At 40.7% G+C, this 13536-nt stretch overlaps 1 protein-coding gene across 4 annotated transcripts in view; it reads left to right on the top strand.

The window, feature by feature from the left end:
* The window catches only part of ptprsa (protein tyrosine phosphatase receptor type Sa), a 180950-nt gene that overhangs the window by 61565 nt on the left and 105849 nt on the right, over positions 1–13536 (top strand). For all 4 annotated transcript variants that reach the window (XM_053322725.1, XM_053322724.1, XM_053322723.1 and 1 more), the window contains exons 3-4: positions 692–837; positions 3759–3900. In XM_053322725.1, the coding sequence (XP_053178700.1) occupies positions 692–837; positions 3759–3900 (288 nt within the window). The remainder of the gene's footprint in view (positions 1–691; positions 838–3758; positions 3901–13536) is intronic.

The raw sequence follows: 13536 nt of genomic DNA, 5'->3' as shown, positions 1-13536 counted from the left end.
CAGTGCTACACTCTATTAAACAGTAAAAGGAGTCTGACTTTTGAACACTTAAACACATCGTCAAATTAATACCAAATTAACCCTCTCTTTTACTCCCTCATCCTTTTCCAAGGGCTTTCTATTGCATAGGTAGTTTCCAGCCTTTTGTTTCCCAATGGAGTTATATTTGTGTGCTACTTATCGTCAGCACCAACATAAAGATTCAAAAGCTCAGAGATCTACACACTGAAATGCACAACACCCAGATTGGACCACTAGATGAGGTTGTGATGCATGGGGTGAATCAGAATGATAACGTGAACCTGTGGTTATCTACCTGCTATATGTACACAGTATCTGTCTGTCTACCCAAGTCTCTTCTCTATTCTTGAACAGAGTATGTGGGTGTGAGAAAAAAGAGAGAGTAAAGGAGTGAGTGGTTGCAAGAAGAGGCTAGTGTATGTTTTTGTGACATTATAGATATGTGTTTGTGTGTGTGTGTGTATGTTTGTGTGTGTGCTTTCAGGCATTTGAAAGCACAGAAATATAATTATACTTTTTAATGCTGCCTTGAGAGGAATTGAGTTAACTCTAGTGGTGCAACATTTGTTTTATAGCTTGATGCTAATGTTCCTTTATATTTCTTTCTCCCTCTGCCCTAACCCTAACCCCCCTCCCTCCCTTTCTGTCTGCCTCCTCTCTCTTTCCTCAGCACAACCGAGGTTCACTAAAGTTCCTGTCGACCAGATTGGTGTCTCAGGGGGCGTGGTCTCCTTTGTCTGCCAAGCAACAGGCGACCCGAAGCCAAGGGTTAGCTGGAACAAGAAAGGCAAAAAGGTCAACTCCCAGCGTATAGAGGTGAGTCAAATAGCCCTGCGGTTCACTGCTGAAGTTTACATGTGCAGAACAACAGCAACTCCATGGTTAGCAGAAGGGTATTTATGTTCTACTAATGTCATACAACACTAGACCATACTACAAAATATCACACACTAAATGTTATTCGACACATTTTGAAAAAGTAAAATTTGATGCAAGCCTCAATCATTTCATACATTGTGATATTTACTGATAGTTAAAAGCTATCCATTTTTTCAACTTTATTTGCCCACACAAATCTCACAAAGGTTGCTCTGCACCACATTAACATTACATGCATAGACTTACTTTGCTGTTGGGTTCCCACACATTCTTTCTGGAATGGGTGTTTTTATTTCCTCTTTATAGTTCTGGACAAAAGCTACCAATCTTTTCATGGACTGTCTTTCTAACGCCTGAGAGATGTGCAGGTCCACCAATAAGCTAGTCACCCAGTAATGGCATGCAGCGCCTCCTATTCCTTCAACTCTGTGCTCTTTGCACTTGAATGATTCTGTCGTTGTCTTGTTTCCAGTGCTGGGGTTTTTTTCTGCATACAGCCCTGTCTGTGTGAATGTGTCTGTCTGTGTGAATGTGTCTGTCTGCACGTTATTCATAATGTTTGTTGTTCAGTTCTCAGTTCTCAGGCCTCCCAGATGGCGTCTCTAAAAGTCTTGATTGATGCTCAGTGTCTCTTAATTAAAAAGTAGCTTTCGTTAACAACGACGAAATAGACATGCACACACTGCAGCGTGAAGACAACCACTGGGGAGGGGGCTAAAAAGCAAGAAATGACAACAACATCAACAGGGGGAGAAGCAGCCTCTCAACGGAGGACAAAATAAAAAGACAAGTTGTGTTTGTACATTCTCTTCTGCTGCATGCTAAGTGGGAAACAAAGCCAAGGGCGTGAAGGAGCCCGCCAGAACGGACGCTTCCCTTCCTCCGTTTAGCATGAAATAAAAAATTTGTAAAGGGGGTTTTGAAGTAGTTATGATATTTTTTTTCTCTTTTACCCTCTAGACAGCTGCTTTGATATCGATCATGATGCCGTGCTCTGCAGTGTTTTTAGCCTAATTAGAGGCTCAGCCCTGAGATGTGCAGCAGTGGAGCAGCAGGGCTGCTGAAGACTTGTACTTATATCTCAAACTCATGCTTTGCTCAGAGATGTCAGCAGCGAGCCCATCGTTGTAAGGGTGTGAGCTCCTCAGAGAAAAGACAGATATTAGAAGAGTTTGCTTTCAGACTGACAGACAGACTGACCATTTTCACCACCACTCCATAAAGAGTAGTGCTGCCATTTAAATGATTGTTATTTACCTAAGTCTTGAGGTTCACTTTCTTGCTGCACAATACATGTTGATGTATTGGTTTTCTAAGAGATCAAACATGTGTCATTTTCAGAAGCTGACCTGTTGTCAAACCACATTACACATGTTGGTATCACATTTTAAAATAAAGATGAATTGAAACTGCTAAACCTACTACTAAACCAGTACAATAATTGATATTGATAGCACTTAAGTCTTGGAATCAAGTATTTACAGATGATGTCCAACCTACTGCATTGTCCTAAATGAATAAAACATCAGGATCCTAATGTCTAGTTAAGCAAAAGAAGTGCCTGAGTTTGAAAATATTAGCAATTGATAAATAATGTAATCAGTCTATAATGCTCTTAAGATTGTGTTTCTGTAGTCCTACTAATACTGTCTTTTGTCATGTCTTTATGTTTGAATTGTAGACACATTATAACATAAAAAGTATACAGAGACATTTTTATTGTAGACTTGATCGAAGATAAATCTAGTTTGTCCTCTCAGTATTCTCAGCACATTTGTGTTTCTGTCTATCTATAGATATCTATCTATGTATGTATATATGTATGTATATATATCTTCAGATATATATAGATATATAATAATGCATGTTATTTAAAGGCACCTTTCAAAGCACTCAAGGACACCTCACAAGACACACATAAAACAACAACAGTATATCAAATAATATAAATCAGCTAACATTGATGTGGAAGTTAGTATAATTTTACAAAGATAAATGAATAAATAAACATGACTGTGTCTACATAGTGCAATAGTACAATGGATACGCAAGAATGTGATTACATAGTCACCTGTGCGTTTTTAGGAAGGATTTAAAGGTGGAGACAGTCAGAAGTGTGAATGTTTGGTGGGAGGGAGATAGATAGATAGATAGATAGATAGATAGATAGTTAGATAGATAGTTAGATAGATAGTTTGATAGATAGTTTGATAGATAGTTTGATAGATAGTTTGATAGATAGATAGATAGATAGATAGATAGATAGATAGATAGATAGATAGATAGATAGATAGATAGATAGATAGATAGAACAGTGTTTATTATATACTCTTCTTGCAGTGTTTTTTCCTAAGTATTCTCAGCACATGCTGTGTTCTGGGTCTTGTCTGATTCAGTTTTTAAGAAATGCTTTCAACAAGGTTCAAAACAAAGGGCTTTATAGAGAGAACAAAGGGTGTAATTACAGATAAAAACAAGAGATGAAAACACAAAAAAGCACCAAGATATGGGGCACACAAGTGTGTGTGTGTGTGTGTGTATGTGTAGAGAGAAAGAAAGGGACCTTATAATTATCTATTTATGAGGATCACAAGCTATACAAAAATAGAAACACCAACAAAGGATAGCTTTATTGAACTCATTTTGGTTTTGGATAATTTTCTAGAATTGGCCTTGAGAGACGGACATCTTAATTACCTTCTATGTCAAAGAATGAGAACACAGACACCAAACTCATTCTTTTACCTACAACTACATTCTAAATTTGTTGCTCTAGTGTTCAAAACTGGTAGTGCTGGTACTCTGAAGAAATACCTGATTTTTTTTTTTAACCATGTTCCTTACCTTTCACCCAACAGACCATCGAGTTTGACGAGGGTGCTGGCGCTGTACTCAGAATCCAGCCTCTTCGAGCACCACGTGATGAGAACATCTATGAATGCGTGGCCGAGAACAGCGAGGGCGAGATCACTGTCAATGCCAAACTGTCCATCATCCGAGGTGAGTCCTGCATTATGAAACAGTGTGCAGAGGGGTAACTACAAAATAAATCATTAAAGTGGACATCAGTGAGCTCCTCAGGTTTTTTATGATGACATCTTGCCTTGACGTTTTTGTACTGCACTTGCCAGTGAGCGAGGCATGTACTTTGAAATCTTTTTGCTTGGAATTGCTGTAGGACTTGTGCTCATATTTGTCTCCTAGGCCATTTTGGCTTTAGCTGTACAAGCTGATCAAGTGGGTTGTTCTGGATTTGTTACAAATATTGTATTTGCCACCATAGATATAAATCATGTATTTTGTAAAATGTACAATTTGTACTTTGTGTGTATATGATGATACGATAATGGTGTATTTTACCATGATTATGCTTCCTTTTATCCAATATTCCATTTTACTTTGCAACATTTGTGACTTCCTTAGTTTGTGTAATTTTAGAGACATACAAAGAATATTGTCCTGTGAGGTGTACATTTTATAGGTAAGGATTCCCCTGACATCAGTAAAAGCTTTAGTGAATAGGATGTACGTTGAATTAAGTGTATCATAAGAATCATCATTTAAATAGCAACATTTATTTAAGTGAAAATGTAGAACATTATTGCTCAGAGCTTCTGTGTAGTCACACATCACAGCCTGAAATAGGTTCACAGTTTCTTACAACAGATGGACAGAGTGAGGGCTGTTTATCAGGGATCCATCAATTTGATGGTACTAATCAAGTGTCCATTGATGCAAGAGCTGAATCTCTACTTGGCCGTGATGAAAACCTAAAGGATCCCTGAATAAAAAAGACTGAAGATTGATTGGTCACCCACAGATTGTCAAGGCAGAGTGGCTGAGAGATATGTCTAGAGATATGCACACACACGCACACACACACGCACACGTACACACACGCACACACACACACAGACGCGCACACACAGACAGGTACAAGTGTAAAATAACAAAGTAGTATGAGATGTGTAGATGAAATCGGATAAAGTTTATGAGCCTTTATCTAGTGGCTCTTAGGTGTTAGTTTAGTTTGAGCAAATATATTACACCATTTGTCTAGCTTAGAGGTCATAAAGGACGACATCATAGGCAAGCGAGCATGTGGTCACACATTCCCGCTTTCTTCTCTCTTATCCTACCTGGGTCTGTCTGCCTCACACACATAGAGGCACACATAGAGACACACAGCCAATGTCTTCTCCTCTCTTCTGTTCTCTCCTGCGGCCATCTGCCATGTTTCTAGGACTGGATGAAGCTGAGCTATGGCTGGCTGGCAGCTATCAAGCTAGGCCTTCCTGGCTGTCAGATCCACAGGCAGAGGGGTAGGGAGTATGTGTGTGTGGGGGAGTTTGGACCAGTGATTTGAAGCCTGGCCCAGCATCCTTAGTTATTGTTAGCAACAAACCAGCACTCTGGAGGCAGGTTTTTGGAGCTAGAGGGGTGTGAGTGCCTCAGATGCCCTTAAAGACTTGATATATAGTTTTAAATTACATATATGTTCTTTTTTTACATTACTGTGTACTTTGGGTGTGCAGGTAGCAGTTTGGTGAGACTTCGGCCACTGGCAGACACACAATGGCTGCTTAGCTGAGACACTTGATATACAGGACAGGATCTACTAGTCCCTGAGCAACTGAATCCAATTGTTCAGGAAATACAGTATAGTACCTCGTGTGTATTTAGCATTACAGGTAAATACAAGGAACAAGCCCACAAGTAGTTGAGTGTGTGTGTGTGTGGCTGTGCGAGAGAACACAGGGCAAACCTAGGGCAGTCCACAGGAGCAGAAGGAAAATGAAAAGTTATTGGAATCAGCTCGACGAGGTTTCCTCTAGAGCCCAGAGGAAGAGAGCAAGCTTTCCTGCCCAGGCAAGACCCAGCACTAAAGCAGGGAGAAGAGTGTGATGATGTGGGGAAGGTGAAAGAGGAGTGGCAGAGGGAAAGAGCAGCACTTTCCCTCTGTTTTCCACCTTTAATGAGGTCGGGCCCTCCCTATATTAACCCATCAGTGTAAGAAAAAGATGGAAAAAGGATATGAGAGAGGAGTGGTATAATTTAATTCAGGGAAAATGCAGAAATGAGAGGATGGAGAAAGTGATTAGGGTCACATTAAAATGGGTACAAAGTGAGGAAAAGAAGGAGATTGAACGGAGGGAGACAAGGCAGGGAGAGAAGTGGAGCAAACCAGATGAACAACAGAAGGAGGAAAAAATAGAGAAGTTGGCCAAAGATGAAGGGAGACAACAGGGGGTGTTGTGGACGATTGGCAATGTGGAACAGGTGAGGAGGACAATAGGCGAACATGGGTTCTTGGAACAGGGGCAAAGGATTATGGGATATGGGACAAGGCACAAGGGACACATCCACAGTGAACAGAGGGGTTGTGGTCTGGGATCTAGGGAGGCAGAAAATGGGTCGCCACAATGGGTGACTTGGCCGGAAAGCTGTGGCACATATTTGCGAGAAAATACCACTCCATACACACGGGCATACACACACAAGCTAACAAATACAAACACACAGAATAACGTACATGTAAATGCATGCATAGCTCATACATTGACATACAGATGACACATATGCCAGCAAAGGGTCAGGAAACTCACTGAACACATAAATGACTGTAAAGAACAAAAAAACAATTTCAAGTAAAAGAAGTCCACATAGACAGGCACATGCATATCCACATTAATATATGCATACTCAGAGGTTAAATTGGGCCGGGGTTGTCCAGTGCTCAGCCCCAGCACATATGCCTTGGTTCCTCTGTGCCATCACGGGACACTTTACTTTGCAGGTCGGTCTTAATAATTCAAACAACAACCTAAACATGTTTTCTTTGAGGAGAACATAGGCCTAAATGAGGTGATGTAAGAAATTGCGAACATCCGAACTTTCACAGAGTTTCCTTTTTTTATTTATTTTTTTCTGTCAGTGGGTTTCCTTACAAGCTACACAGCAGCTCAGCAACCTCAGTCACTTGTGAGTTAGTCAGACGGCACAGGTGGCAGAGTGATAGGTCAGAAACTGGCAGGTTTAATAACAGAATGCTCTGGTATTAGGGTTGTGTGTTCATAGCAGAGGCTTGTCTCACCTTGTTAAATTTCTTTTACATTTTGTCAAATAATATCAATCACATTTTGAAGTCCTTGTGCACACACATCTACACCGTTGGTAACCCCTGAAACGTTTGGAGTTTTAAAGGACATTAATAACAGCTGGGCAGAAACATACTGGCAATGTGCATGAATATAACTTCTCCCAAATATACTGTACACACACAAACTTACACCTATAGCAATATAGGCTTTCTCAAACACACACACACACACACACACACACTTTACAAACCGACTAAGATTTAATCAAATAGACATGCAAACAGACTTAAATCCCCATCACCATTGTCTTTTATCTACTTTACAGTGACACAGACACAACCCCACCTCGGTTGTCCCCCCCTCTATGTTTGTGTGTTTGTGCATGGGTGTGTGTTTTGGTGGCAATGGCAGGGTGCGTTTAGCATCGACTGTGACATCTCCTTGGCTGTTACTCCACTGCCTCAGCTGAATACCTAAGATAGGGGCCATCTGGCTCCACTAAGACTTGCACACAGTCCTCTGGGAGTCCATGGAGAGGGGCCGACAAGCGAATCAAGCGCACTCTTGAGATCTGACACAACTTGCAGCTTGCTCTGGGTTTTTTGTTACAGGATGTCATTTTTTTTGTTGTTGTTTTTGTTTTTGGGATTTGCCTTTATTTTCCCAGGCAAGTGTTTTAGTGTGTCACAAGGAAGGCAAAGTTGCCACTGGGATACTGGCAGCTCATGCTGTTGTGGGTAGATCATAGGGAGTTATCCTGCTTTGTGTGCTTGTCTTTTACACTGCTGCAGTCTTTAGCCTTGCTGTTGCAAATAGATTCCCCCTAGAGGCTTCCCAATGAGAGAATTAGTTATATTCAGTTGTTTTTTTACTTTTTTTTAATGCTGAAAATGTTGTGAATATGATGTATTTATCCCTGTGTTTAGATACATCACAGTGCAGATCACAGTTAGGCAGGGCTGATCTCGAGGAAGAAATAATCATGCTAGTTAAGTTAAACCTCAGTGGTGTAGCTACAGTTTTTCTCTTGAAGTAACATTTAAGTAAGTACTGGAGTTGAACCAGCAGGCACTAGACACTCATCTGTGATGATACACACACACACACACACACACTGTTCAGCTCTGATGTCTGGGCTTACAGTGAGTGCTTGCTGCAACATACCAGACATAGTCATAACCTTTATTTGCTGCTGTGCACCTTAATGCACATGCACCAAGTCACGCTTACATCCTGCTTATTTTCATTTGCCACTCCCAACCAGGTGGAACCAATCAAACTTAACCTTCTCCATCTCTCATCACTCTCTTACTCTCTCCAAAAGCTTTCTAATCCTCTTGCTTTCTCTCTCTGTATGCCAAGTTCCCAAGCCTGGTTTTCATCCACTGCACTGAATCTGTAAATATATTTTTTAGCCTCCTCCTTCCTCCTCCTTGTGTTGTTGTGAATGCTTGTTGTTGAGGATGATTTGTCCTAAGACATCATAGAATCATGTAAATATCAGGTAGATAATACAACTAGTGTGTCATGGTGCACTATATACAATACTGTCATTTAGGCCAGACTTTAATGTCACTCTTTAGTTTGTGAGTGTTCGATGAAAATAATACAATACTATTTCCATTTGGATTTATCCATGACCAACCATGTCAAAACACATTAACATGTTGACTAGTCACCATTGTTTATTATGTTTTTGTACAGTGGCATTTTATTTTCTGTTGTACTTTGATTCAAATGAGCACATGTGACATGCGCCATTTCATTTCTTGGTTCTAAATAGACTGGAATCTCCACTCGTCTAACACAGAGCAACACTTTACTGGTCAGGTTTTGAAGCGCACACACTGATACCCAGAGGGGAGTGGGGCGAAGCAGGCCTAGTGTTTGATCAGACTTGCTGCTAATTGGCTGCACTCCTGAAACAGCAGGTAATGGTGAATTTTAATTGGTCAGTGCACAGATCAATCCCAGTGAAATCTGGGTCTCGTTTTTATGGCGGGAGGGATTAGAAATGGCAAAATTGGGGGGATGGAGGGGGCAGAGAGAAGTGCAATGATGAGATGGGAAAAATTGAGAGGCAGCAAGTGGGAAAGAGAAACCGAGTGAAAGTTAAAGGGACAGACAGCAATCAACCTCTCAGCTAGTGGTGGCTCCAAGCCAAGCCTTAAGACATTCTATTTCCTGCCTTTACCTTTGTTTTCTGTGCTCAATCTACCACTCTCTGTCTCACTTACACAGTATCTCTCTACCATTATTTATATTATACTCCATTCTTGCACATTTGTTCTTCTGTGTCTTTCTGCCTTTACCAGTCTTCTTTCTTTGTATTTCAGTTGACTGTGTGCATTTGTATAAGTACAGCATGTTACAGTGGACAGAAAGAAGTGGCATGTAGTGTGTGTAATCACTAGCATTTAGTGATGCAACTATCTATCAAACACAAATTCAGATTCTTTGTATAGGCTGATCTGCAATGCATATGTTTTAGAGAAGAAGAACATGAACATATTGTATAAAATAGTATTTATTGATGTACAGTGTGTTGCAGAACTGAAGAATATCTTGAATAGAGGATAGTCTCTCATTACTTTTATGACTCCTTTATTGACAAACTTATTTTATCTCAGCAGGGAAAACATGGATTGAATTGTGTTTAGTGCTGCAATACAACCAAAAATACTGAAGCAAAGATGCAGGGAAGAAGTGAGAGAGAAAGGTGGAGAGAAATGTTGAAAAGGGTTCACATTTCACACTATGCACATTTCTGATCTCCATAGCTGTAGGAGATATATTTGCAATCAGAGTTAAGTGAATATGAGATTTCTCCTCATTTGTTTGATACGAACCAACAGGCTAGGACAAAGTGGTTGAGACAGTCTAAGAAAAGTGAAACAAGGAAGAGAGACAGTTGAGAAAATTTCACTTCCTTTCTGTTCAATTCATCAGCATTTTCTTTATGTATCTGTACATTTAGGTTTGTGAAATATTCCCCTTCCTTTTTATGCATCACCCCTTGGGTTTTTGTAACCTCTTAAAATTCAGTTTTACTCTTTTCCCCACAAATATGTGGTTGTCACAGAGAGAAAAATATATGAAGCTCTTCTTCCCTCCTAAAAATTATTTCTTGCAGACGAAAGTTTTTCTGTTTTCACATTTACTTTTTGTTGCATTGATTTTTTTTCCTGGTCAGTTTTCCGTCTGTCTTTTCTCTTTGTAGTGTTAATGTTGAGCTGTTTTGGTGCTGAAGGGTTGAATGCTTATTCTATTGTGTTTATTTTAGAAGAAGAGGTGAGTCCAGGGCATCAGGCAGGCTGGATGAAAAATTAATAAGACACATAGTGAAACATGAGCAGGTGTGTGTGTGTGTGCGTGTGTGTGTAAGAAAGCAAGAGGTAGTTTTATGATGTGTGTGCAATTATGCATGGTTGACAGCTGGTGTGTGACAGTGTTTTTTGGTGTGTTTAAGTCTGTGTGTGTGTTTGTGTTTGTGTGAATGCATGTGGGATACAGGGAGGGAGACAAAGTAATGGAGAGCAAGAGCAAGCAGCCAGTGGCTGTGCTGTAATGAGACAGTGAAGAATAAGCTTGGCAGTATCAGCAACAGATCTGGCTGTTCTTCCTCTTCCTGTCCGCCTGCCTCTGAGGTGACCTCTACCCTCTTCTACTAGCCTGTAACACCTACAAAGAGACAAATAGAAGAAATGCAGAAAAGTGGATGCCTTATATGCACATATATTTGTGGATGGATTGTGTGTGGAGAAAATGTCTTGCTTTGTTGTGTGTGGGTGCTCATGAGGTGCTAGTCCTTGCAGTGTTAGGATTATTTAGCTGTTATTGGTGTTTTTTAGGTGTGTGGTAGAGGGCAGGCTTGGCACAAACAACAAATCAATAAGTGGGTACGTTGACCACGCGGATGGCCCTCATGCCCCTGATCTCTTATTGGAGGCTTAAAAGTTTTGTGTTTTTTTTACCTCAGAAATATTCCCTTTGCTGTCCTTCAGTGACTCTGACTCTTCTTTTCCACTCCTGGAAGATATCTCTCTACCCACCTTTCACCTCTCCCTCCCTCTGCCCTGCTTCATACCTCCATATTGACACTTGTATGCCTGCCAGACTATTGCGAGTCTTCTACCTTTCTCACTCCATCTTTCTCTCTCTTGTAGAAAAAGTTCCCTCTGGAGGAAATTCACTCAGATGAGAGTTTATGGCCTCTGAATCCTTTGATCCTCAGAACCTGTAATGCAGTAATCATGTGTGATTGGAGGATGAAGAACGGGGACACAAGCTGAGTGGTAGCAAGGAAGATAAAGGAGAAAGAGTGAGAGAGAAAAGAGATGGTACTGATGAAGAGGGATAAGTGGAAGGAGCTGGCCTCTAGGTATGGGTGACTGGCTCCTGAACTTTCGCCATCAATTTCATATAATTCCTGCTCAAGTAGAGTAACCCCAGCCACCCTAGACATCTAGCCACAGTTAATATAAGACATTGGGGTAGAGTGAAAAGGAGGGTAAAAAGGAAGAGATGAAGAGGAAGAGAGATTGAGTGCGAGAGGCAGAAGTCGGGTAGGGTCTGGCTGATTGGTTTATTACTGGCTAGAAAGTTTAGATAAATGGGTCCTTTGTCACAACAACGAGTCGGTCTGGAGACCAAATTGAAAGATCAGTGTCTCTGAGACGCTTTTACAACGATAAGCGTTCACTGGTTTGATTGTTCTGCTGACCCAACATGTGGCAAGTGATATCCTTATGTTTCCTCCCAGCATTATCATTTTCATCATATGCTCCTTCTTTCTTTTTCCTTATACAGTACCAGTCAAAAGTCTGGACACACTTTCTCATTCAAAATAATGGGAAGGTGTGTCCAAACATATGACTGATACTGTATGTGTAGAACCACCAATACAAGAAATGTCATTAATATATGCTATATGATGGCTACAAAATTGAATATAAACAAACAATCCATCCATTTTCTTCTTTTTCTTTACTGCTCATATTCTTGAGGGTTTGCTCTGGACAGGTTGCCAGTCGAACCATTCACACGTACATCAGTCTAAATGTCGACATAGACAGACAGAGGGAGAGAAAGCGTGTATGTGTCTGTGTGAGTGTGTGTGTAAGTGTGTGAGTCTGTGTGTGTAATGTATATCTACTTATTGCAGTGTCTGATAAGAGCCTGGGTCTAAATGCCCCTGACGGAAACCTTTCCGCTTCGCCACGGCCCGACGTGCGCAAGGGTCCGAGGTCCCACCCAACGCTGCTTGCAGCTTTAATTATAATTGTTTTAGATACAGTAACTCCTTTAAAGCATAAAATAAAGTGTGTCATGCAATAATAGCTTCATCAGGTATATCAATACAATGTTATAACCTTTATAATAATTTGTACAAAATCAAATCAACTATTCAGACTATAACATGATAGAGCTGTAGCTCTGCACCTAAGCAGGGAAAGATAGATGGAAGAAGGAGGTGGTTCCTGATGGGAAAAACGCTGGAGAAATGGTGCAAGTGATGACCTTTGGAGGGGCCCAACTCATGCATAAAGAATAGCAAAGGGATATGGCCTGAACCACCAGCTTCGTGCATAAACATGAGCCACCAGCCCAGGTGACTGAAGTCGTACAACACAGAGGTCATGCTGTGAGCCCTGTGGACAGAATTGATAGACTTAAATCCTGCTCTGCTGTCGGTGGTAAAAGTTTGATTGAAAAGGTTTACAACAAGTTGTTTTTCTTACAATTAGTATCTATTCCATGAAGGGAAGATACATCTCAGCAAAGATAAAGCAGCACAAAGAAAAGGTGTCATACGTCTCAAACAATGGAAATAGCACAATGCATGGATATTTTCGGAAGATTGTAAGCTGAAGTGAAAGCTGAGGTATACTTATTAGAGGTACAAATGGAGAATGAGAATGTGAAGGAGAGAACCGTTAGAGAGAGGCCAGTAGGAAGATGCTATCCAGGACTTTTTTATGATTATGAAAGCTTGTGTTTTGGAGTGTAGCCCAGATCCTACTGGATACCAGCAGCTGTTCATATTTAAAGAACACTGTGGCGCTTAGTCCTTAAAGGGCAACACCTCATCCAACATGTGTTGCACTCGCCTCTGTCCTCCCCTTCTGTCCACAAACCTGTACATCCATATTTTCTGTCTTGTCCTTCCATTGAAATACATGCTTAAATTCATTTCTCTGTAGCGTCACAACTGTGCATGTGGCTGTTACAGCTGAAAGGGATTTTTTTTGTTAACTATTCACCATATTGTTTTTCCCTGTTCGTATTTTGTTGCAGGTTACTTTTACTTACAGACTAGACTATAGTATAAGTAACCAGACCTCGCACCAATTTCTTTGTACAGCAGAAAATGATGGTGAAGTCAAATCTAAGGTCTACTGTTGCTAAGGTTTATTGTTGCTCAGCTTATCAGCATTCAACCCACAACCTCTTGGTCTTGTTATCTATTTTAAGTGACTTATTTATCCAACACTCCAACAGTTCTCACACTGGTGAAGGTCCACATCCTCTGTGA

The sequence above is a fragment of the Scomber japonicus genome, chromosome 7, assembly GCF_027409825.1.
Source record: "Scomber japonicus isolate fScoJap1 chromosome 7, fScoJap1.pri, whole genome shotgun sequence".
Lineage (NCBI taxonomy): Eukaryota > Metazoa > Chordata > Actinopteri > Scombriformes > Scombridae > Scomber > Scomber japonicus.
The sequence above is the reverse complement of the archived record's forward strand: the minus strand, read 5'-3'. Positions and strand labels throughout refer to the sequence as shown.